Source organism: Alosa alosa, chromosome 23 (assembly GCF_017589495.1).
Source record: "Alosa alosa isolate M-15738 ecotype Scorff River chromosome 23, AALO_Geno_1.1, whole genome shotgun sequence".
In the NCBI taxonomy this organism is placed as follows: domain Eukaryota; kingdom Metazoa; phylum Chordata; class Actinopteri; order Clupeiformes; family Clupeidae; genus Alosa; species Alosa alosa.
Genome location: NC_063211.1, coordinates 15,074,110 through 15,100,477, shown reverse-complemented (window position 1 = coordinate 15,100,477; position 26,368 = coordinate 15,074,110). Strand labels below are relative to the sequence as shown.

At 42.6% G+C, this 26,368-nt stretch overlaps 2 protein-coding genes and 1 non-coding gene across 3 annotated transcripts in view; all 3 read right to left on the bottom strand.

Annotated features, from left to right (window-relative positions):
* Window positions 1–4,614: 4,614 nt before the first annotated feature.
* On the bottom strand, window positions 4,615–15,668 carry LOC125288751 (kidney mitochondrial carrier protein 1). Its single transcript, XM_048235361.1, has 9 exons — window positions 15,440–15,668; window positions 15,160–15,307; window positions 14,833–14,927; window positions 14,324–14,409; window positions 12,539–12,634; window positions 11,660–11,784; window positions 8,879–9,017; window positions 8,405–8,485; window positions 4,615–6,411 (listed from the first exon to the last, which is right to left on the bottom strand). Exons 1-9 carry the CDS (start codon window positions 15,501–15,503, stop codon window positions 6,370–6,372), a joined length of 876 nt encoding a protein of 291 aa, XP_048091318.1. The 5' UTR covers window positions 15,504–15,668; the 3' UTR covers window positions 4,615–6,369.
* Window positions 15,669–16,042: 374 nt separating this feature from the next.
* On the bottom strand, window positions 16,043–16,115 carry trnam-cau. The gene has a single exon. It is a non-coding gene; the product is annotated as a tRNA-Met (tRNA).
* A 2,603-nt stretch (window positions 16,116–18,718) lies between these two features.
* Window positions 18,719–26,368, bottom strand: part of LOC125288454 (collagen alpha-1(XXVIII) chain-like) — a 31,172-nt gene continuing 23,522 nt past the window's right edge. Inside the window, 14 exon segments of the mRNA XM_048234839.1 lie at window positions 18,719–19,612; window positions 19,919–20,110; window positions 20,378–20,507; window positions 20,784–21,169; window positions 21,604–21,982; window positions 22,181–22,356; window positions 22,508–22,544; window positions 22,701–22,736; window positions 23,213–23,293; window positions 23,386–23,454; window positions 23,608–23,676; window positions 25,503–25,571; window positions 26,101–26,169; window positions 26,329–26,368. The exon segment at window positions 26,329–26,368 is cut by the window's right edge and continues 29 nt beyond it. Coding sequence (XP_048090796.1) covers window positions 19,605–19,612; window positions 19,919–20,110; window positions 20,378–20,507; window positions 20,784–21,169; window positions 21,604–21,982; window positions 22,181–22,356; window positions 22,508–22,544; window positions 22,701–22,736; window positions 23,213–23,293; window positions 23,386–23,454; window positions 23,608–23,676; window positions 25,503–25,571; window positions 26,101–26,169; window positions 26,329–26,368 — 1,741 coding nt within the window. The 3' untranslated portion in view covers window positions 18,719–19,604.

Here is a 26,368-nt window from a genome sequence, read left to right as displayed (position 1 = left end):
CCTTGACGGAAGATGCAAAGAAAAGGAAAAGAGCTTCAGACCGAGCGAGGGGGAGTTTCATAGAGAAAAAGCATCAGGCTTGCCTGGTGTCCCTTTAATCCAGGGGATGGGAGAACTCTAAAAAAATTGGTAGGGGTGTGGTGGGTATGTGTGCAGGAGAAGGAACATGCCCCCCCGCCCCCCCTGAAAACAGCTTTTTGTCACCATGGCGAGTGCCGTAGCGCATCCCACCAGCATCGCCTCCCACCAGCATCGCCTCCATCACACAAACAAACACACACATACACTCTGCTATCCAACTGATGTTTGCATGCTCAGCTAAGCTCAAGGTTAACGGGCAAACCTTATCCGTCAAACACCGGCCTGGTGCCATTGTAAATGCAAGCAAGTGTTTTTTCTGTGTGTGTGTTTGTGTTTATATGTGATGTTGATGGTGCTTGTGTGTGTTTGTTTTATATGTGTTGTTCTTGGTGTGTGTGTGTGTGTGTGTGTGTGTGTGTGTGTGTGTGTGTGTGTGTGTGTTGTGTGTGTTGAGAGGTTACAGAGATGGAAAGCATTCAGACAACTATCACCGCGTCAAGGGCTTTTGCTTTGATTCCCCATGACGCAGCAGTCAGAGCAATGTTGTAAACTGCGTCTGAAATACTGTTGTTGGTGCCCTTCACACGGCTACAGAGGTCAAAGTGAGAACTTTCTGTTTTTTAAAAGTAAGCTTGCAACTACACAGCATGCACTATTCGTCTTTCAGATTTACTGTCCACTCCATTCAACTAAGTAGTAAGTCACTGAGGAACCTGAATGTGTTTGTGAACAATAATGTTCACCAGCCACTGAGAACCGTTATGGTCATCAACTCAAGCAGCATTAGTTACATTTACATTTAGTAACTTAGCTGACGCTTTTATCCAAAGCGATTTACAAAGGGAAACAATCAAGACTGATGCATTGTGGGTTATCTGTGCTTCTCAAAGATCACTGTCTTGCAGGCAATGGCACAAGGGCACAGGAAGATATATATATGTAGCTGGGGGAACAGATATATAAATAGCTGGGGGAACCCCTTTCCTCACCACCCCTCCTTGTTAATAGCATAATGACTTGCTCATTTCCCTTCTGAGTTCAAGCAGAACGAAAAAAATACAAAACACTGTGACTGTCGACTGTAAAAAAAGATTAAAAGCTCTGCATCAGTGGCCTAAAGAAAGGTCGCTCTTGTTCTTTGTTAAGTGCCCTCCACTTTCACCTATTTCTGCTGCCCCCCTCCCCTTAACTGGTCACTGCGTGTCTTTCTTTTTGTCTTATTATTATTCTCTCCTTTTCTTTTCTTTTCCATCCTTCGTCTCTTTCCCTCAATCTGGGCGCTGTCCCCTCTCTCACGCCACGGTGATTGATAATACACACACGTGTGGATCTCTGCCTCCCGCTGACAGCGTGGACTTGTCTCTCGTCTCTCGCTCTGTCTCTCACACACAATAAAGATTGATTTCACCACGCGTGGGGCCTCCTCGCCCCGGCACACTGTGTGCGTGGACTAATGTGACAGGAAACAGTGTGACGGCTCTGGCTCTGGGAGAGTGTGTCTTATCGGGTGCTGGCAAGCTCCCCATGTGTCTGTGGAAGAAGAGAGAGCTTTCGGGGGTGGTGCATTCTCTCAGCATTCTCTCTCTCTCTCTCTCTGTTGTTGTTTTATCTTACTCCTCCTTGTCACACTCTTCAATTCATCTGTTCCCTTTTCTCTGAAATATGCCCAGGTAGAAGCAGGTGCAGCTTTGGTACGTCCGGGATATGGGTCTTACCTGGGCTGGTTATGACTCCGGGCCCTACCAAGGTTGCCCATCAGAGAAGAAAATGTAAAGAAAGATCTTATTTATTATCTCCTTAGTTTATCAAAGACAACACTGTGATTAAAAAGCTATTTAGGCCTAAATATCATACTTCTTAAATGTCTATGTGGTCCTAGTGTTTCCAGTGGTGTTAAAGGAGATATCTCAACAGGCTCACAAATCAAGTTTTTTCTCATTGTTTGGACATCTCAATATTTTTTACTCAGTTTCTTTTTCAAGACAAGCTTGGTGTTTGGGGATGAAGCATTAATCCTTTTCACACATAAAAGTGCATTTAACTAGTCGATATGACAAGAAGACTGTTCAAAGCTGTCGTGAAGAGGGGCTCTCTAGGAATTCCTCTTTCATGTAGATTAAGGTACATTTTCACAATAAAGTGCCTCGTTTTTTTTTGTGTCTCAAACTGTCCCACTTACAGAATTTTAGGAGAAATTTCTATGATGGAATTTATACATAATTGAAACAATAATGAGATCACATATGTCTAAAGAGCTTTCAAAGATTCATCTCTGAGAACAAACATTTTCCTGGATGTCTCCCCTGAGACTGTGATGTCAGTCTGTGGCCAACTAAAAGCTCTAAAAGCGTAAGAACACGACTAGTCTACAATGCAAAGGAACATGGAAGTGTAAAAGAAGACTGGGGTGAATCTGATGTGGTGTGAACGTCAGGTGGAAATTGCAGCAGTATAAAAGTCCATCGGAGTGAAATCCTCTGAGGCTCATGCAAAGTGACCAACTGAATGTGGATTTTGAAAAACAGTAGCACTTTCCAAAAGGAAACCAGTACATATATAAGCATGCTCTATTAATCATTTGTCCCACGTTGCTCTTAAATCCAATCATTTTAATGAGTGGCACTGCAACGCAAAAAGGATGACCAATAGAAGTGATACTTGTGAAAGAGAAGAACAGAGGTAGAGGAAAAGGCAAGAGCAAGAGAGGGCCTTAATTAGCAACAACATGTCAATTGAAAGATTTAACAGAAAATAGAGGTGTGTGTGTGTGTGTCTAGTGAGATGTCGCTGCCTTGGGGCAACAGATTTTCAGCAGCGCATTTATCGCTTTGCCTTTCAAATATTTATATCTCATCTCACACGGAGGCCTTTATTCTGATAAAGACGTTTGTGCCTGAAGGACTCTCATATGCGCAAATGAACTGAGACTTCCTGACAAACGCGTGAAGAGTTAGATCGCCCCCTACTGTCCGTAAAGCGCCATAGCAGAAACATCTGAGGAATCTCCTCTGAGAGGTAGTCCATCTCTCGAGAGCCTGCCCCAGCAGTTGAACAGTCACGACTGGAATCGGTAATCAGACCCGTGACTGCGCACTAGTTCGTCTTCGGCTTTCAACTCTTTGCAATGTGGGTCAAACACTTCTCTTAGAACTTGGAGGCCCCATCCTACTCAATACACATCATTTCCTAATCATCCACACACCCACGTACATTAGCGAGTTGTGATGGCCTTTTGATCAGTTTGATGCTGTGTCCATTGGCTGACACCTTATAGGCATTCAGGAAGGGTTTAAAGAGGACTTGAACTGCATACTGTCATGAACGTGTCATATCCTGTGTATGCTATCCTCATAGGCTATTTGTATGCGCAACAAATTGATAAGATTTGTGATAGTCCCACTGCAAGCAGATTTTAAAACTAGATTGTAGTATGTTAAAGTATGAATTCACATTGGGCCCATTATTTTTACGAGTGAGTCTTTTCTTTCTGGTATTGCTGCTGGCACACTTCATTACTGGAAAAAAGCTAGGCATGATAGGCCTACATGGTTATGCATTTTTTTTTCAATGAGTGCCCCATGCATGACCATATAGGCCTATCCAGAGCAAAATCATAGCCAAGACAGACCACACTTCAAGTTTAAAAGTCTCATGTTCATCCAGTTAATTAACTGTCGGGGGGCTACACTCACAATAACGCAATTTCATGGGAGCTTAGGAATCATTTCCATTAAGTCTATGGACCAAGTCTGTTCTTACGGCAAAACATCTTTATTTAAAAAAAGATCTTAATAATGTATAAGCAACACGGCAAACAATATGGTGTCTCAGTGCAGTACGAAGAATCAGACACTGCAACGGTGCTAATAAATCCCCACGCATAAATTTAAAAAGGAATCACAGAGGGTTCATGACAATAGCTTTTCGTCTTCCCCTGGGTAGTCGATGCGCGCCAGAAAAAATGGCCTTTATGTGGAAAACTGGGACTCCTCAGCAAAATAGAGGAACAATTACTTCACACGGTCCTTGAATTATTCATAAATCATTGTGGGAGAGAAATTGTCATTCGAAATAAACAAGCTTGTTCTAGATTTGAAATCCTCTAGGAGGACCCTGGTTAGCACATTTCATGAAATGCATTCTCCGCACTGCAAACTACAGCTGAGACATCAACTAACGCTGCATGACTTGGCCCATCAAGCTATTAAATTAATTGCCATTGTGGATTTTAATACAACTCAGAGGCTCTAAGTGGCATGATAGCCGTCTAGATAGGAAGGATGAATATCTACCTGTGAAAAGTTGAACCACTGCACACCAAACAGTAGAAAACAGGGTGTGGTCATCTCATTACTTGGATTGGCTATACGATATGTTTAATACTGTATGCATGTCATGCCTTTAACCTACCACGGTCATGAGGATCTGTACTTCAGGCCCTCAAACTTTGGAATTTAAGTGGCATAAATATAACTTCATTGATCAGCATGTTAGTTACATAATTCATATGGTCAAGGACTCAAAACAACCACATATGGTTAACAGCAATAATTTATTCAGAATGATATTTCAACTTGTCATGATACAAGCACACAGATTCATATTCCCAAATCTTTCTAAATGTGTTTACACCCAGGAATACTTTCCACAGCTTTGGTCATCTTTTAAATGGTCGTTGCACAGTAATACTCTTGTCTCATGACTGCAGCTCACCTTCACTAAATAGGATGGCCCTGGACAGGATGTACCCAAGACCCTGGGACATTTGAGCCATGTAGTTGTAGGTTATAGGGGTGGCCCAGCGGGCCTAGTAGATTTCTGCCCTTCTATCTAGCTGGTGGTGATATAACACTACTTGAAACAAAACACCTCCAGCTCTTCAGTAGGGCATGCTGCAGCACACATAGTTCTTTTGAGAGGCTAGCGCACACACACACCTAGTTACAAGACACACCCACCAAAACATGTGAAATCATTGTCAACAGCAAAACAGAATGGTCCGTATCAGAGAGAAAAAAAAAAAAAAAAAAAGTGTCAAGTGCTCCAGGTTCAATTGCATACAGCCAGTTTACAGTAGTCTCTCGTCCTAAGGTCAGCATTTCATGACCAAATCTTTGTTAGACAATAAGAAAATGTTGTTGGACTATTTCATAGTGCTCCTCAGGTGACCTTCTTATGATCTCCCTACAATTATTTTTTTAAAAGTTTACAATGAGGACGTAACATTAAACTAGTGCACCAGAAGACTAAAATGAATTGGCTGAAATGCGGTACAGAGGGGTCAAAGAGTGTGAAACTCATCTAAAAGAAAAGAGCAAGGCACATTGACATTCACGTCTGGACCCTCTAGACATGTGGCAGATAATTTGGATGAATTGAAGGATTGGGATTTAAAATGTCTGAAGAAATTAAATCGAGTATGTACTCTGTGATGAAAACTGCTAGATAAGTTAACAATGTGACACTTAAAAATCACAACTAACAAAAACAAAAACACTTATGCTTTGGTCCTTTCAGAAAGTGGCAAATTATGATTATTATTTTTTTATCTTTGAGATTTAAATAAAAGAGTGTAGCCCCTTCTTTATAGGGCATCCGATGAGGGTCACTCTAATTTCATTCCAAAATTAGTTTGGGGAGTGTGTGTGTGTGTGGGTGTGTGGGGGTGACAAAATAATCTAGCTGACTAGACTTTGTCAACACGTCAACACATTCTCTGTTCCATAACAGAGCACAATAAAAATTCCCTGTGTGTTTGTACACATTCCATATATTCTGTCCTTATCTCCAGCTCTTATCAGGCGTCACCTGACAACCACACAGACCCCAGCGAGACCGGCGCGTCACTCCCTCGAAAGCCGCCAATCAAACACTGCTGCCGCGGCGGAGCAAAGCCGCATCCAGAAATAAACTTCTCTGGAGGTTCGGGTTCTACCACGGCCTTAATAAGCAGACAGATGTAGACGGTGTGGAGTAGACACGGAAGCCTGGTGTATGTAGAGCAGCACGCCAGCTATGCTGGCGCAAGCAGCCATGTGTGGGGGAGCACTGTGACGAGGTATATGCCCCTTAGCCTGGGTAGCATAAGGGGAAGGAAGGCGACACTTCTGACAGCTATGGTTGGCAGGGTGGGCAGACAGGTGGGGCCCGACTGGCATGAGATGGCATTTGGCTACCTTGGTCAATCCACTCCATCCCGGGTTCTACGCTCGGTACGGTTTGGCGAGGCATTGCCGTGCCACTCTCTTCTACTTCTCCCTCTCCTCTTCCTCATGGTGATGAAGTGTCTTACACGTCAATCTTTTTCAGCTGCTCGTAGGTGAGGAAGAACTGAACGGTGCAGGGTTAAGGTGTAATACATGACATACACTGTAAATCTTGCATATAATTAAGCCTGAAAAATGGGTGGGGTAACTAGCCAGTTGCAATTTGTCTGACTTTATTGCGATACAAGTCAAGCTTCAGTTCAGCCCTACATATAATCACAAGATACAGTTAAATTATTACTGCCAAAAAAAACCCAGTTGTGTAAGATCTCAGGTTTGTTTGTAACTGTTTGAGGAGGGAAAAAAGCAAGACTAAAATGTATCCCATAAATAAAACAGAAAGACACAAGTGAGTGCACCACACAGTCTACAATTTGCTGTGGTTGCAACAATCACAAAGAAACAAACAGTTTTAGATTTCAACAACAAATGCAGTGTTCCTGCATTAAAGCGAAATCTCCCCACCCCCTGCCAAAGTCAATGGTTTCGATTTCAGAAATCAGCAAAAAGGTAAAATGTCTACCTTCCCAGTGCTGCATGTCACTATGGATAAAAGCAATGAATAAACACATGAGGGCAAATTAAATCAGTTGCAGAAAGCTGTCTGCTGTGAGCGCATGTCTACCAACTGACTGAAGATTTTAAACCGTTTTACTTGTGCAGCCACTTCTATGACCTTAAAAAGAATCATACCTCACTTTAGGCAACAAACTTAACACATAAATAAACACATTTAGCTTTTCTCCTGGTCTCCTATGTCTGATATGATCATCTTGCAGAAAATACAGGGTCTGTGTTTTCATAAAAAGCACCAATGAAATATGTACAATCATATGGAAATATTTTGTATCAATGGTGTGTAGGGCTGTCACTTTACGTTCGAAAATCGATTGCACAATCGATTGGACCAAACACAAGTTTCGAAAACTAAAATAGGGAATCGATTTTAACCAAATATTTACACTATTAATTTTAAACGAAATAAAACAAATAAAAAAGATAGATGTAACAAAAATTCACAAACAAGAACATAAGAATATAAAAGAATTCCGAAGTGCAGTAAACATTGCGAAAGCTAAAAAGAAAATTCCCACCAATTTTACGACCGAACAGCCGTTTCAATCAGCAGCTGTGCTGCTCGTGTTTTGGCAAAAATGGAGGACAACGCGATCAACCTGTGCGACATGTAGAGAGACGAGTGATGGGCCCTAATAACTTGAGGAGTTCGATGTGGAAGTACTTCGGATTTTTGGTATATCAAACTATGAAGAAGAATAAAGCGGTAGGCTAATTTTTTTTGACATTTCTAATCGTAAACACAGACACAGAGTAAAACAGCACCTAAACAGAGTGCAGGAAACTGCATATGTGACGGTTAATCCTCTTTGTTTTGTCATTCCCGCACTTCCCCCTTGAATTTCTTCATAGAGGGTCACTAAACTTCACTGAATAAACGTCACCCTCTTTCTCCTCTTTGGCTCTCTCCCTAAACTGATCCTGGGTCTCACTCTTACACAAGTGCGTCAGAGCTAATCTAATCTCAGAGCGGCCCTTCAGCAGGACTGTACCGCCCATTGTTGGTAGCTCAACTCAACCTCTCATCGCAATCCCTGGTGAGGGGCCCCTCTCGCATGAGCTGAGGGTGTGTTATGTAATCATTATGTAATGACCACTCTAGGAAAAAAAACGTATAGGTCAAGGTATAGGCACAGTGGGTTAAGTGCATCACGCCTCATGCCACACAAGACAATGTATGTACGCATGTATGTCTGTTAAACAGCTGATGAGCATTAGCTGTTCTGGTTGATTCTGTGAGGGGCCTAAAGAATATTCCTAACACCTGCACCCGATTACACACAGGAAGTGCACTAACCAGGCAGATTATTTTCCAAGTGCAGGTACAGGGTAAATTTGTGCTGCCTCTTACACACACAAAATGACACCGATATGAACGAGGGGGGGATAGCCTATGGGGTAGGATTGCTCCCCAACATAACCAACCACCACAGACACACAGACAGACACACACAGACATAAGCCAGAGTGGAAAAGGATACAATGATGTTCCATGGTCCCAGTCGCAGCCAGTTTGGAAAGAAGCCCTTGTAGAGAGCCAGGAACCCTTCTGATCTCCACGTCTGTAGGACACAAGAAAGACAGTCAGTCAGCTCACTCAGCGGGGCATTTCCCCATCCTTAAACGACAGAGAAAGTATCACTTTGAGCACTCTAACTCCTAGCTACCGAATGCAGAATATTCGCAGCTCGTATGCTGTGACACTACGGCTCGCACTATAATCAAAGAAACTGGCTACATCAGACATGCATAGATTCAAGATAAGACCCCCCTTTTTCCCCCTCTTTTTCTGTGGCACGTATGCTTTTCCAACATTATGCATTCGTTCAGTGTAGCCCAGTTGTTCAACAAACGTTCACCATATCTTACTTGGGTCGCCTCTGTTTGGACCCATCCCTGTTCTAAACCAGATAGCCTCTCTCTGGGAGGATTGTGCTGGTTGATTGGATGCTTACCTGCAGCAGGCAGTCCAGTGTGCCCTTGTACCCTCCACATGTGCCATCCAGCACCACCCGCTGGTTCATCATGCGGGTGCGCACCACGTCGATGGGGTTGGACGCCAGCGCTCCTGCCAGGCCGCACGCAAAACTGGACCTGCAGAAACACAGATTCAAATCATGGCGATTTCAATATCAACCTTCAGAACAACCACAGAATCAGACCAGCAGAATTATTAAGCATCAGTCAATCACAGAATCATCTGGTAGATGAAATATCAAAAGATCAACCAGCAGTCGTTAAACATTTTTTTGGCAGTCTGCCCTAAGCACTTCCACTGTTAGCCTTTAGACTGGAGGCGCTGAAGCTGGTGTAACAGACTCTGGGTTGAAATCGCTCCGGAATTATGCTTTAAGAAAGCACTGTAGCTTAACAAGAGTATTTACACATTCAGAGCCCGAAGAGTCCATTTTCAATTATTGACTGATTCATGTATTCATCTCTTTTTGTACTCATAACCTCGCCTAATGCTGCACAAAAGAACACAGACTTTCCATCATGAGAAAGACATGTTAAAGATAACAAAGTTAACACATCAGCCAACAACTTAAAATGCCAGTTTGATGTCCACCTTCTCTGCATGTTTAATATTCAAGTTTGGTTTTGCTTTCATTCCATCCTTTTCAGGAGATTGGCATCTGTGACTGTTAACTGAAGCTCTCTGGCACCCGTTCAGCTCACCACAAAAACAAATTCCCGGAAGTATGAAATCAGCCTCACCCAAACCACATTTAAGCAGCTCCCACCACTGCATGTTTTAACACGATTGCTCCAAAGTCACAACCACACTATTTACCCTGATTGGTTGTGCATAACCTAGACACAGATGGTTGGACTGACAGAGATTACTCAGATTTTAGATCACATCCATCACAAAGATAGAGTGCTGAGAGGGAGAAAAGAAAAGCACACTTGTTCATTGTGCCAAAGTTCAAGTCCATGTTCATTGTTTGTGTACCTGGGCTTCACGTTGGCATTTAGCCCCATAGGCCTGTGAACCGACAGGAAAAGCCAGTCAGCGTCTCCCTCGTTAACTGCTTGGAATGCATAAACAGGTCAAGCACTCTCTGCCCCTCCGTCATGAGATCAGTGGCAATTACAAAATCTGTTGCGTGCACAAACATGTACCTAAAGAAACACTACCATCCAAACAGCCCATTGGGGTCAAACATCAATTACTGATGTTGTGGTGGTTAAACTTCCGTGAAAATCTACCCACAACCACTTGAAGAGGTCAGGGAGATCCTCATAGGTACAAGGTATTTTGCTGTAACTGTTAGGCAGTCCAATTGTTACAGTTAAGTTAAGTAATACTACACAGAATTCAAGGGGAGAAAAAAAAAAAAACAAAACAAAAAAAAACACGAGCCTAATAATGTGTAAATCTGACACGTTCATGACCTGGTGATCCGCCGTGAGATGTCATAACATTCTTCTGTTAATCCCATTTTCCCCTCACTTTCTTCCATGCTAATCCCTGGGATTGCACCATTACGAGAGTTTAGCAGCAACACCCAAATGAAGAGGAAGGCAATCACACATAATTACCATTCCTTCCTTTCTCCCATTAGCAAATATTAGCATTAGCAAGGCTCAGCGCGAGCACAGGACATGCCAATTTAGGTACCTTCACCCTCAATTGCCTCCAACAAAGGCAACTGTGTGTTAGGCTGAATGTAGCAAGAGATTAAAGTAGTTTATTGCAAGTGTGAAACAATGGAGTATGTGCGGTAGATCCTTGTACTAGGAGTATTACACAAATAAGAGTGCATGTTCCCTATGCTTCTCTGAATATAAGCTACTAGTAGATAGTAGTTAATAGTAGTCAGTAGGAACACACTGATGTGTACAATGTCTGATTAAAATTAGCATATTCTAAATCGATACATATAAGACCTCATCTCTCTATCCAGCCAACACCAAGCAGATAGCCCCCTTCTATATGATCTGTGGTTCTGTTCAAGAGTTCCTTCTCTTAGAAGGGAGGTTTCCATTGCCCCTGTCTGGTTCAAGTTCAGGTTCAAGTTAGGTTCTGTAAAGTGCCTTGAGACATATTCATGAAAAACTGGATCAATAGCATTATAACAATCAGGTCTGAGAACAGCCAATGTTAATGCTAAAAAAAAAAAAAAAAAAAAAAAAAACTGAATCCTCTCTGTGCTCAAAGCAAAGAACAAGCCACCCAAAAGGTTTGGCACGGCTCGGAGGATAACAGAGCTTCACTACACCCCTCAATCAGAGCAGACCAGAAAACACTTGCCAAGAGCCTCAAACATGAGAGCTGGTTTCGAGGTGCGTGCAGGTGTATGCATAATATGAAATACATGAGCTACTCTACAGGCTTGGAGCAGCTCAGAGAATAACAGTGTTTCACCCCATCCATCTTTCATGGGGATGAGACACTTAATCTTCACTCAGACCTGCACACATCGGCAGCGCATTAGCTTTGTACAGGTACCAACATAATAACATTAAAATATAGAATCCTATCTGCAGGTCTACAGATCTCAGGAGTGCTTGTGAAGTCGTCAGACAACGGAGAAAGAACTGACCTCTACTCCTTTGTCATTCAAATCCCTATTAAAAACGGAGTCACTTGTCTTGTGGGGGTGTGTGTAAAACTATAATCTGTGGGTGTGGTCTTCCTCCTATGACTGCGATTCCTTTTGCGATTTGGAGAAATAGGCCCCGTTTCTGTCACATATTAATTTGAACAAGCGTGTAGAGGTGGAACTCACAGGAAGTGGGTGTACACAGTGTCCCCCATGTGGCCAGAGAGAATCAGGTGCTTCTTGGTGAGGTCATAGACGGGAAGCTCGACGCCTACCACGATGGCAGCTCTCTGGGCAGTAAGGGACACCCCCTGAAAAACAACATTATTAATTCTGGGTGCTGTTAAGCCACACACACACACACACACACACACAGCAGGGCTGTATGAGCAAAAAAACAGCCCTGAGGAACGCTACCCGTCACACCTATCCATCCATCACCTGGTTATGACCTGGGTGACATTCACCAGCGAGGTAAACATGGCAATCACAGACAGACAAGAAAACACATTTCGCAGAAACGGAGACGTGAATTTGAAACGTGAATTTGAATATGATTCGTATCAAGTAGAAGGCTAAAGTAAAACTTGGATGCTGAGCCTCTATTCTTTAGGCAATAAATCCCACTGATCCCTTTAGTTTTACGTGTATATGTATTGACGTTGCCAAGCTTGTTCGTTCTGCTGCTCGTTCAGTGTTGCATTTTAAAATAAATGTTCTATGAGTGAAATATATTGCTGTTGCTCTTAGTTCTTTGGGATTTAAGTTTTCTGTTCAAGGTGACAATTCGGCTTGTATTTATTTTTCCCTCTTTTAAACTGGAGCGAATTTGAGCGGAGTGACCTGACGCGAATTTGAGCGGAGGAACGGCCGAGTAAACAGCCACCTGAGCGAGGAGCGGGATATTTGCATCGCTCAGCTCCACTCACTAGCTCTGGTACACATACAAATACATGCTGTATGTGTTTGCATATGCATATGTGTGTTTCAGGTTTGAAGGAGCATGGAAGTTTGCATATAAATGTGTGTACACACATCCAAATACATGCGTTCCTGCATGCTTACCCTCCACAAGCCCCTTGTTCCCTCCTGCTGATAGATGTTAATGAAGTTTCCAATCATGCTTCCCTGAATGAGATTTCCCTGAGCCTGCATCCGGATCTAAAATAAAGATGACAAAACAAAAACAACAAAAAAATATGAGGAGATTGCCAGTAAGTCCAAAGACTGGGACAATAAGTTACACATTCAAATGGATAGCACTGCATTCAGGATGCTATGTACCTACCCATCTCTACTATAAGGATCTTGGGTAGGTTGTAAACACACAATGCAAACAAAGTTACAACATCTTTTACAACAAAGACAATTAAGCTTTGAACACCAGTCAAGGACACCCCTTTCACTGTTTACATAACACAACCACCACAACAGCCTAGTGAATTATTGAAGACCAGTGCCAGCCATCGTGACCACCAGGCTGGGGGTAGATCCAATAACCCTTTGGCCCTGAGCTGCCTCCATATTTATGTGCCTGTCTGAATTTATGCCACTAAACCTTATGAGCGAATGCCAAGCTCTTTAAAGTGGGCCATGCCCATTAGTCCTGATCTCTTTACACAGATGTACTTGCTCACTTCTGCAAAGTGTTCTTATGCAGAACATCTAGAATTCTAGAACATTTAGTTACTAATATGGCATTGTAGATCTTATTAGATGGCTAGTCGGAAGGGGTTTATCCTACTAATAAATTGACGTCTTATGACTACATGGCTACTTGAGACATGATTTACAAAGCATACTTAATGTAACTGATAAGTCAAAAAGCTGGGCTGTTCTTGGACCGTCTCCATTCGGTACCGTGCAGGAGAGCCAAAAGAACTAGTGTGTCCTGTCTGCGGTATTTAATCTGCAACTACTTGGCACAAGATAGATAGATAGATAGATAGATAGATAGATAGATAGATAGATAGATAGATACTTTATTGATCCCCAAGGGGAAATTCAATATTTCCCAATATCCAGATCGCCTAAACAGTCACCAAGACACCATCCAGCCTCTATTTCTGCAAGTGTATACCAACCAATATTATACTGCATACACTTATAATCCACTGTATATGACATAATGGAGTAAGCCAAGTTAGTCACCGAGACCAGCAACTGGCAAGAGTCAATCAGAGGAATTTCTACTAGAGGATCATGAAAAGAACACACTAATATTAGCAACCAAGGAGTAACAGACTGTTCCCCCAGTAAAGGCCAGGCCTCTCCCCACAACCACCCACCCCTTTTAGCCTTCTACAGATGACCTTGGAATCTTGTTAAGGTCAGGTTTCCGTTTGCGCACTATTAGAGATGTTTAAAAGTGTCTTATCGGTAACTTTCAGTGTTAGCAAAAATCTGATGTCAACTCTAACTGGAAAATCCCAATTATGAATAACTCTAGCAATCATGCAGCATAAGATGTTTACATGAAGAAAGAAATCATATATATTATTATTTCATAATATGGCTATGAAGTAAAGACTAGTATACTCTGAAGTAGAACAAGGTTAAATTATGCACAAACCTAGCAAAGATTTTTAACACCTTGCCATTCTGGAGTATATGTAGACTTATAGATTTATATGGGAGCAAGACTTCTAGGATAAGGAAGAGACGTATAGGCAGCCTGATCTAAAAGACTGAAACGGACGGAGGAAACGGACAAGAACAGAGCCAGCAAAGACGTGGCTCAGATCCAGCCTCCATCTATGGCAGGAATTATTTGCTCCTGAGTAAAGTCATCTGAGAGCCTATGGACACTGATGACTAACAGTTCAGCTGCACGCTAAGGTGAGAGTGTACCTTCAGGACGTCAGTGGGGTTAGCAATGGAGGATGAGATGACACCCGAGAAGACTCCACACACCACATTAGTCAGCAGTGTCTCATCTAAGGGAGATCAGAAACACACACACACGTAAATATCAATGATATTAAATATCAATTGAGACTTTTGATAAGGACAAACAAAAGGAAATCTGTAAACATGCAGTAGCCAGGTAAGAATTTGTAGCTGTGGCAGAAGAATCTGATTTAGTTATCTGACTTAAATGGTCTTCAGTCCAGCCTAATTCCAGGACTCCCAATTGCTTATTTATCTCTTTATGGAATTGAGGAAGACCTTGCATTTGCAGGACAGTAGGAGACTTCTTGGATTCCACATTAGAACACTGGGAGGCGGTTAGTGCAAGATTCCATCACCACTGAAACAGTGTAACCCATAGACTGTCTATAGTCCTTAACCACCTTAACCAGTGCGTGGGGATTAACGTTAGGCCTAATAGCTGCAAACCCAATAACGTTATTACTCACCGTCTGGACTGTCCACCAGCAACCTTTTGAAACTCTGGTATGTGCCAATCTTAATCGTCCCGTAGGAGGCTTGTCGTAGCATTGCTGGTGAAATTCTACAAACAAAAGTGAACTGAATTACAACACTGGAAATCAAATCATTCAACACCTTGAGCCACAGTAGGCCAATTTAATGAAGCGGCTTGTCTAACTTGGTTAGCATAGCTAACCCGGCTTTCAAAAATTCAGGCTCCATTTTCAGAGTGACGGCAAATATAGCATATTTAAGCGATCATTTTCCAAACAATACATCAACATTATTAAAACCAATGGATGTACTTCTGTTACCCAGAATACATAGCTCGAAGACCTTCCTCCTTGCATATTCGGCCCATCGCGTGCAGCATTCCCCGGTAGCGTATCTCTTTGTATTTGCTATCGCAGACTTGCCCCTGGACTTGAAGCCGGGTTTTGGTCACGTCAATTGGAAAGGTGCCTGAAACACAAAATATGTGTTGCAATGACATTACATTTACAGTTCCTAAAACAGTGCATGCCAAGGTATCACTGTGCTATTCTGTATGGTGTTCGTCACTAAGTTGCACGTTTTTCTCTAACGTTAACTCACCACATTCAGCCGTAACCGAGGCTAATCCTCCGAAGATGAATGGTTTCCAATTCGCATTCGACATTGTGACGGTTCCGGTGGAAAACAGGCAATTGAGTAAACTAAGAAAAAAATGAATTAATGTCCCACTGAATGCTGGCACACTTCCTCTCAGACAATAAATAGGCTACCGTAAGAAGCGTGTTTCCGACTGCTCAACGTGAAGTGAACCGTGCACAGTGGGAGGACGATAACGTTATTGCATCAGGCACTCCCCCACATGTCCCTCCCCTCATAGGTGGCGGGAATGCCGACGACATTAGTTCACATGATTGCCCATTAATGTGAGACAACGGTATATGAGTTGTGTCAACTTAAACCTTTAAGCGCTTTTTAATAACGTTAACGATATATTTTACAAAAAAAAATTTTGGTGGGAGATAATTTGACTGTCTCTCTGTACTCTGTTTTGAATAATTTCAAATGTACCGAGGATGTTGAATTCAACTGTTTTCTGGACATACTATAAGCAAAGATTGTTAAGGCCGAGAGGACTACCGGTGGATTTCATGAGGTTCTCTGTATTTACTATGAACATGGCAGTGGAAAAAGGATATCTCGCCCTGCCCCGTGTGAGGCTCGAACTCACGACCTTCAGATTATGAGACTGACGCGCTGCCTACTGCGCCAACGAGGCGGCTGAAACAGAGAAGAACGTACCGGAAGTTGACTGTAGAAAAGAGCTAATGTTCTCTGCTACTTTTATGTAAGATAAAAGCCTCATTAAGTTGCCATTGTATTGCTCTAAGTTTTCCTAGAACTTAAAAAAGGACATGCACGACGTTGACGGAAAGGTTAACGCTGTTTTGACATTTTTGGGGGATGTCCTGAAATAACAAATAATGCAACATGGGATTTATTTTGAGAATCATTTTTGCCTGTGAATCAGAATCAGGATTATTTGTCCCACACAAGGACTTTTGTTTCCTGTGTAATTCACTGAATGCAGGCTACATGAATACATGCACACACAGACATTCTCTGACACAACCCATATTGTCAAAATGTCTTCAAGCTATGTTGTGTAGCCTATTTGTTGTTCATTTGTTAGATATATGTATATCACTTGTAATTAGTTGAAAAACAGTAAATGTGTGCAAATATAAAGTGGTCAAGGGAGTGACAGCTAGGTATTTCTCTAGAACCAGTGCCGTAGACAGCGACTCTAGAACCAGAGCCGTATTTGTATCTCTATGTACGGCTCTGTTTAGAACAATGATATAGCGTCACCTTGTGGCTAAATTAAGTATTACGGCCTATTACGGTCGTTTAGTGTGGAAATGCTACATCCTACATCCATTAGGCTACCAACAAATATATATAAAAAAAAAAAAAAACAAGCAAGATAGAAAAGCTTTAGTCGACATCTATCTTGACTAGTAGTTTTGCTGACTGACATATCATCCAGTTTTCACACTGGGAGGGCATACCATATTTTTGCCACTAGATGGCAATTCTCTATAGGCTTATACAGAGCCATATATAGAGCTATATAGATATAGAGATATCTCTATATACGGCTCTGGGCTTATACGGCTCTGACAGCGACAGTTAGGCCTGTGGATTTTGTAGCTCTGCACATTCGGAACTCATGGTGAACGAAGCGATAGGCATACACAACACAGCTATGTTGTTAATTAAATGTAATAAAGATAATATATGTGTTTTCTTGAACAAACACATATCCATGTTTTTTGTTGATTAGAACTACATCACCAGAACTGAGGAATACTTCAACCAGTGGGATAGGAACAAAGTGCAGTGCCAGTGCCAGACAGTTGATTTACATTCACATTAGGCTACGTAGCACCTGTGTCCCGATCTGACTTCAGTTCAATGAAATCCCTTTTTTACGTGCTTGCTTACTTTTTAAAGTAGGTTATTTGCTAAGGTGTAGCTTTCTCCTTGATCGGTGCTGTTGACTGCATGGCTCAACCTAGGCTCGAACCAGCGGACTCGCAGACACAACACATCAGACTGGGACATTCCAACAGTGCTGAACATCCATATTGCCGAGTATTGGTGGTCTGATTTGTCTTAAGGTTAGGGGAAGCCTTTTATAGAGATTTTTGGTCAAGGTCTTACTGTCGACTCGTTTGGCCCTCAGTTAACCTGTGTTGTCGACACCGCAGCTCCGTCCCAGACTCGAACCCGCGACCTGCAGCACCAGTAGCCAGCTGAACATCGCCCCTGTCATTCTTGGTTGCACCTTGGAATATGAATGGCCCTCTTAACCAAGATAGCAGAGAGCTTGCTGAACTTGACTCAGTGATAAACAAAATTTAAGAATACATAGCTGTTATGTTAAAGGGAAACTTGGCAGGATTTCCCCTCTGCTGGAGAAATTGTGCATTATGCTATTTCAAACTGTGGGAAAAGGTAATGATAAAGCACATGGATTTGTTTACAAGCTAGCGAACGGTTAGCATAAGTTTGGCAGAACTATGTGGATGTTACAAGGTAAGAAACACGATTTAAAACTAGTTTCTTGTTTCTCACTTCTCTTTCCGGGACGGTAGTCTCAATGTTGCAAGGTTGGTTTTTCGCCTGATTACGCTAGGCGCAGCGGGGAAAGTCACCATTTTCACCGGAACAGGTCATTTAACCATCCAAATGATTTCTAAACGGGTTTATTACGTTGAAATAGTTGCCAAGTTCCCCTTTAAATTCACACCTAAGGTGGTCACAGAGCTAACGGTAATGATCCATTAAGCCTACATAGCACCAGTGTCCTGATCTGATTTAATTCAGTATACAAAATATTTCACAAACCAAAGCTGAAACTTCATAATTCAATCAGGTAAGCAAGGCACTACCATGAAGTTAAAACTGGTAGCCCTACATAGAGACGGGAAATTATCATCAGTCATACAATCTGACTTGAGTTTAGTGACAGTTTATTTTCTTTTCTGTCGGTTTAGGACTTGGCAAGGGCTTGTTTCATTGCAATTACATTACAGAGGTATGCAACTCTGACATAGCTAACAGACAAGGCTTTCCTTGGAAGCACTGTGACACATCTGACTCTTGTACCCACTGGCACTGGATTCAGTCCAAGAAAAAGATGGAATGAGCCTTAGAAAGTGGTGAAGGGAATTCCAAAGGCCACATAAGAATTCCAAAAACACCCTAGCAAAAGAATTCCAAAAACAAGCCCTACCCAGAACTGCCTATGCCCACTACCCAGTGGCACCGTCTGTGTTCTTTCCTGTCTTAGACACCAAGTCACAACACCATTACTAAAATTTAAAACTCCATTTTATTTATGAAAATAAGGTCAGGAAATACATTGTAAAACACACATACTCATGTACAAGAATGCAGCTCAGGGTCTCATGTTATTGTAAACATCTCAATAAAATAAAATTCCAAGATTAACTTGAGCAGTGTTGTTAGATTCACAGATACTCAGAGACTGTGTGTGATGCATTTATGTGCATGTTTGCTGGCCGGAGACATTGTGTGTGTGTGTGTGTGTGTGTGTGTGTGTGTGTGTGTGTGTGTGTGTGTGTGTGTGTGTGTGTGTGTGTGTGAGAGAGAGAGAGAGAGAGAGAGAGAGAGAGAGAGAGAGTAATATGTTCTGCTTTTATAACACCTTCCCATCATTATTATGTCACTTCCCTTATATTCAAATTCTCAGAGAACCACAATGTAAAACTAGACTTGCACGAATGCAGTATCGCCCTGGGCAAAATGGGTGTATTACTGGCAGTGTGTGTGTGTGTGTGTGTGTGTGTGTGCACATGTGTGTATATGATGACCTTAAAATTGTCTTGGAAAAAGTATGCAGATGACAAACAACAACTCATCGAATGATCACAGTACTCCATTCTTTCAATTCCAAACAGACTCCAGTGAGAAAAGATACAGTATAAAACATACATAAAAATACAAACAACAAGTACAGTTTAGATATGAAAGTCAGACATGACTATCTTTACTAGCCTATATGTGGACTGACTTGGTGACTATAGTATTTACACAAGGCCCAATCGGCATAGTTAGGACTGGCTTGTTGGAGCTGCGCTGACGGAGGCGTTGTTGTGCCGTCTGCTGCCCACTGTTGCGGAGGGTAGCGACGGACGAGGTATAGCAAAGATGAGGTGTTCCGACTGGACCCTCTGCGTTAGCCATCTATGAAAACAAAAAACACATACACATGCTTTAAGCCTTTCTTTTTGAGTATATACTGTATGTGACAGAGAGACTTACAGTGTATGTTTAGGGTCCATGCCTGTATACTGAATGTGTTTGTGTGATAGTACATGTGTAGTTTAGAGTGTGTGTGTGTGTGTGTGTGTGTGTGTGTGTGTGTGTGTGTGTGTGTGTGTGTGTGTGTCAGACAGAAAGATAGAGTAAGAATGCACATCTGAGTATCTATGCACGCAAATGACTGTGTGTGATGTGTGTGTGTGCGTGAGAGAGAGAGAGTACACATACCTGCTTTCCTGGCCACGCAGGTCTTCTTGCACTCTGCCTCAGTGTCAAAGCGGTTCCGGTTCCCCTCGCAGCCTCCGTACCAGAACTGGGCACAGGCGTTGGCCTGCCGGTCGTAGTACCAGCGGATGATGTACTCGCGGCACGGCCCTGGGTCCAGCAGCAGCTCACAGCGTGGGTCCAGGGGGATGACCTCTGTGCCAGAGACAGGGAATTACAGTGCATCACAAATCAGAAGCACTCCACACATGCTGAAATAACAGTAGACTCTTACTGAAAGAATAGATGTATGTGAGTGTATGTATTTATAAATGTATGTATGTATGTATGTATGTATGTATGTTTATGTTGTATGAATGTATGTATAGTAAGTAGGTAGGAATCACACAAACATAGACACACACAGACACACCATTTAGATAATAAAAGTTGGTTGAGGCTGAAATGCCTGAGTGTGTGTACCTTCAGGGAAAGGGTCTTTCGGTGCTGGGACATAGATAGTGGGTGTGGACGTCCTGTTGACAGATGTCCTGTTGCCATGGCTGTGGATCCTGGTGTGTAATTGTGTGTCACCGGTGGCAACACCACCATGCTGTTGTAACACACACACACACACACACACACACACACACACACACACACATATGGATATATGCACGCAGACACACGAGCATACACACACACAGATATAGACATGCACACATGCAAGCACACACACACACACACACACACACACACACACACACATGAATGCATGCACTCACAAACACACCAACACATATACACACACAGAGCAGGAACCATTAGACAAGATAACACTACACAGGTGCTATCATTTTTGTTATGGATTCCAAAATGTCTGACTGACCTCTGTGGTTTTTCCTCCACTGCTGACAGTGTGCGAATGGTCTTGGCCAGAATGCGTTCCAGTGTGTGTACCTGTGTTTGCACCGCTATGGGTTCCGGAATGGGTTCTTGTGTGTGTTCCACTATGGGTTCCAGAGTGTGACGATGTGTGTGTGCCTCCGTGTGTTTCTCTATGTGTAGTAATGTGTGTGTTAGTGGGCGATAGAGGGTGTCTCCCATTTAGCGTATGTCTGTTGTTGTTTTGGCCGTTGGCATCATTGATCCGGTTACGGTGGCCGTTGTAGCCGTTGTTGCCATTGTATCCATTAAGGTAGCCATTGACACGGTTGAGGACCAAAGCGCCGTTCTCATCCTCACAGAACTGATTGACCATTTTAGATTCCAGAGCTGGGAGTGAAAAAACAGATTGCATACTCTTAACAGGAAAGCTAAATGGAAAACCGAATGCACCCAACCGAATGCATGACTGTTTAAGGCTAGCATGAAAGCTAACTACAGATGGATACACAGGTGTTGAAGTTGAATACTGAAATAGTGGGGCAAAACCAAATCATGTAGTTCCGCTGAAAGCTACATTTTGATGGAATTAAACAATGACGTAATGAAGATTAGAAATGACTATTCTGTAAACATAACATCTGTCTTAAGGGAAATTGAAATTGCCTCAATAAAGGCTGGCAAATATACCAAGAAACTCTAACACAACACAAGTGCAGGACCATGAGCAATTTGAGAAAAAGACCAGTGGATTGGATTAATGGACAACACTTTTAAATGGCACTTATGAAAAGTTTGTTTGGCCAGGTAGGCGGACTGTTTACCTGGCAGTGTGTTGAAGTCATCAATGAGGTACATGTGCTCGCTGTCTGGGTCGGAGGCGATGAGGTCAAGCTCACGGAGGAACTCCTTCTGCGTGGGGTCACTGGCGTTGACAATGCCCAACGCGTACATCTCCACGTTGGCCGCGTGTGCTTCCCGGACAGCTATGTCCAGCTTGACGGGGTCGCGTGTGTCCGTCTGCCCGTCAGTGATGACCACGGCCACCTTGCGCACGCCGTGGCGGGCACTGTAGAAGGCCTGTGTGGCCATGCGTATGGCAGTGCCCGTGAGAGTGCCCTCGCCCATGTAAGGCATGTTGCGGATGGCCTGCTTGACGTCCTGCTTGGCGTTGTAGCGTGTCAGGTCAAACTCAAGTTTGGCCTGTGGTTGAAAAATAGGTTGGTAAATTGGTAGAAATACAAAGTAAAAATACATTACAAATTTTAAAAGAAATCCATTCTGTTACAATTTACAGACTTGGACACCGAGAGTGTGTGTGTGGCAGTGCAGAAAACGCATAATTGTGGCTGAATGTGTAATTGATTTTCCTCTTGGGATCTGTAAAGGAAATTAACTGACCTCATGACTGTAGAGGACCAAGCCCACACGCGTGGCATTACGACCGATGGTCACACGATCCACCAGCGTCGTGACAAATTCCTTCACGATGTTGTAATTGTCAGGGCCCACACTCTCCGAGCTGTCAATGACAAACACCAGCTCCATGGGCACCTCCTTGCACTTGATTCCACAGCCTGGAGACAAAGGACAAACAAACAAACAAGCCGCCAAGGTCAAACAAACAAAAACAAAGCGTCTGAGATTATTCAGGAGCCAAGAACTGACCATGTGATTTCTGAAAGCTTAATAATGCAGCTGAGCCTGTGTAAATGAGTGTATGGTTACCACAAATCTCCTTGATCAGCCTGATAACATCTTCTCTCTGTTTTGGATCAGAATCAAGTTGCATGAGAAATTCTGAATTAACTTCCAACAAAGAATATCGAAGAAGTATATGTTCATTTCTTTAGCATTTACTGTAAGTAGCTGTTACTGTGTGTTTGTCTACATTAATATTCAAGCGAGTGGATAAATGTACCGTAAGGCCTGCTTCTCCTTTTACACCAGGTCTTCCCTTAAAACACAGAAGAATACATACAAAGTGATCATGTGCATGCATGTTCATGCTCTGTTTCATAATCAGGCCTCTTATGTGCTTGGAGTAACTTTTCTATTGGTACTAAGACAAGCATACAGTTATCAATAAGCATTTCAAAAACGAGGGTGACATCTACATTTATAGAAGTTACTGAAGTTACTGAACCCTTAGTAGGCCGTCTACACTATAGACTGGCATACGAGGTGTGAATGTTACATTTTCAATTAAATTTACTTTGCTTTAAGTATATAAATGTTATATGAGTATAACAAGCATTAGTCTTATAAATAGTCACACCTTGTTGTTTTCTATAGAACTTACATTCGATGCATATATATATATATATATATATATATGTGTTCTGAGGTACTGTACAACATAGTATGTCAACATAGTGTGTCACTGTGCTTTTCGCTGTGTGTAATATGCTGTATGGAGCTACGAGTACATACTGATTCGCCAGGAGCACCAGCATCTCCCAAGTCTCCTTTAATGCCCTTAAGGCCTCTCTCCCCTGAAGAACCGCGATCCCCCTGAGTGGAGAGTGGAGAATATAGTATATTAAAAAGGACGTCTTTCAGGAAAAGGTCAGTAAGAAGCTACAGGGAGGGAGATCCTTGTGTACCTTTGGCCCTGCGAAGCCTTCTCCTGGGGGACCCCTCGGTCCTGTCCCCCCTGGGGATCCTTGGTCTCCCTGAGAACACCCACAAGAACAAGCAGGAGAGTCAATGTGTGTGTGTGTGTGTGTGTGTGTGTGTGTGTGGAAATAAAAATAAACAGCATAATATATAACATACGTGTATTTGCACGTTTGCATGTGTTTATGTATAGGTATAGTGTTCCATACCTTTGGTCCCTGAAGACCGATTCCCTGGGGACCTGCAGGACCTGGTGGCCCAGGTCTTCCCTGGTTTCCCTGGAGACAAGAGAGAGAGAGAGAGAGAGAGAGGCACTGATAAGAGATCTGGCAAACCATCAAACATTAATGCCAATACAGGTTAAGAGAGGTGCTTTGGCAAACAAAAATAAATACTGGCGTACGCACAATACGTTTGTGTGTGTGTGTGTGTGTGTGTATATGTGTGTGTGTGACAACATACAAACCCGTCACTGTTCATTCTTTACTATAAGCCTTCTCCATCATCACCATTGCCCTCTGTAGAAGAGGCACTCCAAGGAGCTTAGCACTAGCGTCAGTCTGGTTATAATAACCATAGCAAGTGTTGGTGTTTAAACACATGTAGTAGCAGATGGTTTCTGTCTTTGCCTTACATTCTCTTACACAAAGACCTTTGCGTGCGTGTGTGTGTGTGTGTGTGTGTGTGTGTGTGTGTGTGTGTGTGTGTGTGTGTTCACTAACATGACAGCAGAGACATGAATGATGACCTGTTAAAATGATATGCTCATTGGGGCAGCCTTTGAACATAAGATCCCAGCAGATCACTTCTGACATGTCATATGGCGTTTGATTTTACTGAATGAACTCTGCCACCTCTCTCAAGATCATCTGGGCCCGATCAGATTTTGCCCAGGACTAGATACTTATCCACTTCAATAGCACCAAATAAAAAAAGAACAGGACCATAACTCCATGGCTGTGAGCTCAGCTTACTGTTATAGTGTTCAAAGGAGAATAGCCTGATCATTTTAAAGCGGATGATTTTTGACTAGTTGTGAGTGTTTTGATCAGATGCATATGAGTAATTATCGACTGATGATTCAAACTTTGTGGGATTCTGTAGGCTTTGAGTGGTCTTGAACGCAGTCACACGGCACTGTATTTAATTCAGCAACCACACGTGGTACAGCCAAAGTCCTATTAGGCAAGTCAGTCCCCCCACTCGACGGCTATCTTGCAAGGCACTTTGGGCAGTTATCGGGCAGCTATTTTCCTATTCAAGTGAATGAGGAAGGCATACAGGAAGGGGCGGAATATGTGTAGGCTAGACAGCGACCATATTTGCATTACTAACTAACCCCATCCATTTCTATGGAGGATTCTTTGAGTGCTGTCTCCTCATTAGAGGAGAAGTCTCTACAGTGTGGTATTATAAGAGAGCTTGCTAACCTCAGTTGATAACACGGAGCTTAGGGTTATAGACATTAAGTCAAAACTATTGTTTCTTCACATTTTGTCGCTGATGTTGAAAACGAAAAGTCTAACTTAAGTCTAATTTAACACAACATCTACTGTATTTCCTAATTTAATACCATAAACAAGATCTTAAGAGTGCCTGACATGCCACACGAAAGCTTTTAGTTAATGCACAAGACACTTTACTTGTTGCCTGACTTTGCACTTTGACCATCTTCTAAATAAGATCCCCATACTGTATGTATGAAACAGAGAGATAGAGAACAAGAGAAAGAAGAATAGAGAAATAGAGACAGAGAGAGAGAGAAATAGAGACAGAGAGAGAGAGGAAAGACGAGCGTCTATGCCAGATGTTGAGTCACTCAGAACTTGAACTCAATATGTTGTACTCCAGACACAGACAAAAAAAAAAAAAATAAAAAAAAATGTTCTTTACACTTTGTCCATGTACCCCTATCCCTTGTACCTGTATAATTGCTTAGATCCTGATACTGTACTTTTTGTAAACAATTGCTTTGGCAATACAAGTGTCATATTTGTCATGCCAATAAAGCACCATTTGAATTTGAATTTGAGAGAGAGAGAGAGGAGAGAGAGAGAGAGGAGAGAGAGAGAGAGAGAGATAAGCTGTGTGTTTCTGGACTTACTGGTGGTCCTTGCACCCCCTCTCCTGGCGGTCCAGGCAAGCCAGTCTGCCCTCTGAAGCCCACATCACCCTGATGACAAACATCTAATTAAGGAAATATGTCTTATAACTTGTCAAACATATGTCAAACATCTAATTAAGGAAATATGTCTTATAATTATAACACACAACACACACACACACACACACACACACACACACACACACACACACACATTTACAGAAACGACACAGATAGAGAATAATGAGACACATACAGCACTTAGCATATAGAGAGAGAGTGTGTGAGAGAGAGAGTGAGAGAAAGAGAGAGACAGAGAGAGAGAATGAGGAGAGAGAGAGAGAGTGTGAGAGAGAGAGAGTGAGTGAGAGAGAAAGAGAGAGAGAGAGAGAGTGAGTGAGTGAGAAAGAAAGAGAGAGACAGAGAGAGAGAGAATGAGAGAGAGAGAGAGAGTGTGAGAGGGAAAGAGAGAGAGAGAGAATGAGAGAGAGAGAGAGAGAGAGAGTGTGTGAGAGAGTGAGTGAGAGAGAAAAGAGAGAGAGAGAGAGAGAGAGGGAGGTAACAACACCACACAAACACAAAAAAATGTTGTTTGTACCTTTGGTCCAGGGAAGCCCAACCCTTCTGGGCCAGGTTCACCCTGAAGCCCAGGAAGACCAGGAGGGCCCTAAGGGAGACAGGACCAGACTCAAACCCAGAACCACAACAAGAACTAACACAAGACCAAAGTCAACCCCAAGCACTAATTGCACTCTCTGACATCAAATTTCAACTGAAGACAAACAGCTGACTGACAGGCGTGTAGAGTCTGGGTTTGTGGGCTTACCATAGGGCCCGGGTAGCCATCCCCTTTGGGTCCAAATGGA

Excerpts from the sequence above, each read along its gene's own strand:
- LOC125288751 (XM_048235361.1), bottom strand. The coding sequence starts at position 15,503 with ATGTCGAATGCGAATTGGAAACCATTCATCTTCGGAGGATTAGCCTCG. Across the intron at positions 12,635-14,323 it reads ACCCCACTGACGTCCTGAAG|ATCCGGATGCAGGCTCAGGG; the intron begins GTACACTCTCAC and ends TCTTTATTTTAG. Across the intron at positions 9,018-11,659 it reads ACTGTGTACACCCACTTCCT|GTCCAGTTTTGCGTGCGGCC; the intron begins GTGAGTTCCACC and ends GTGTTTCTGCAG.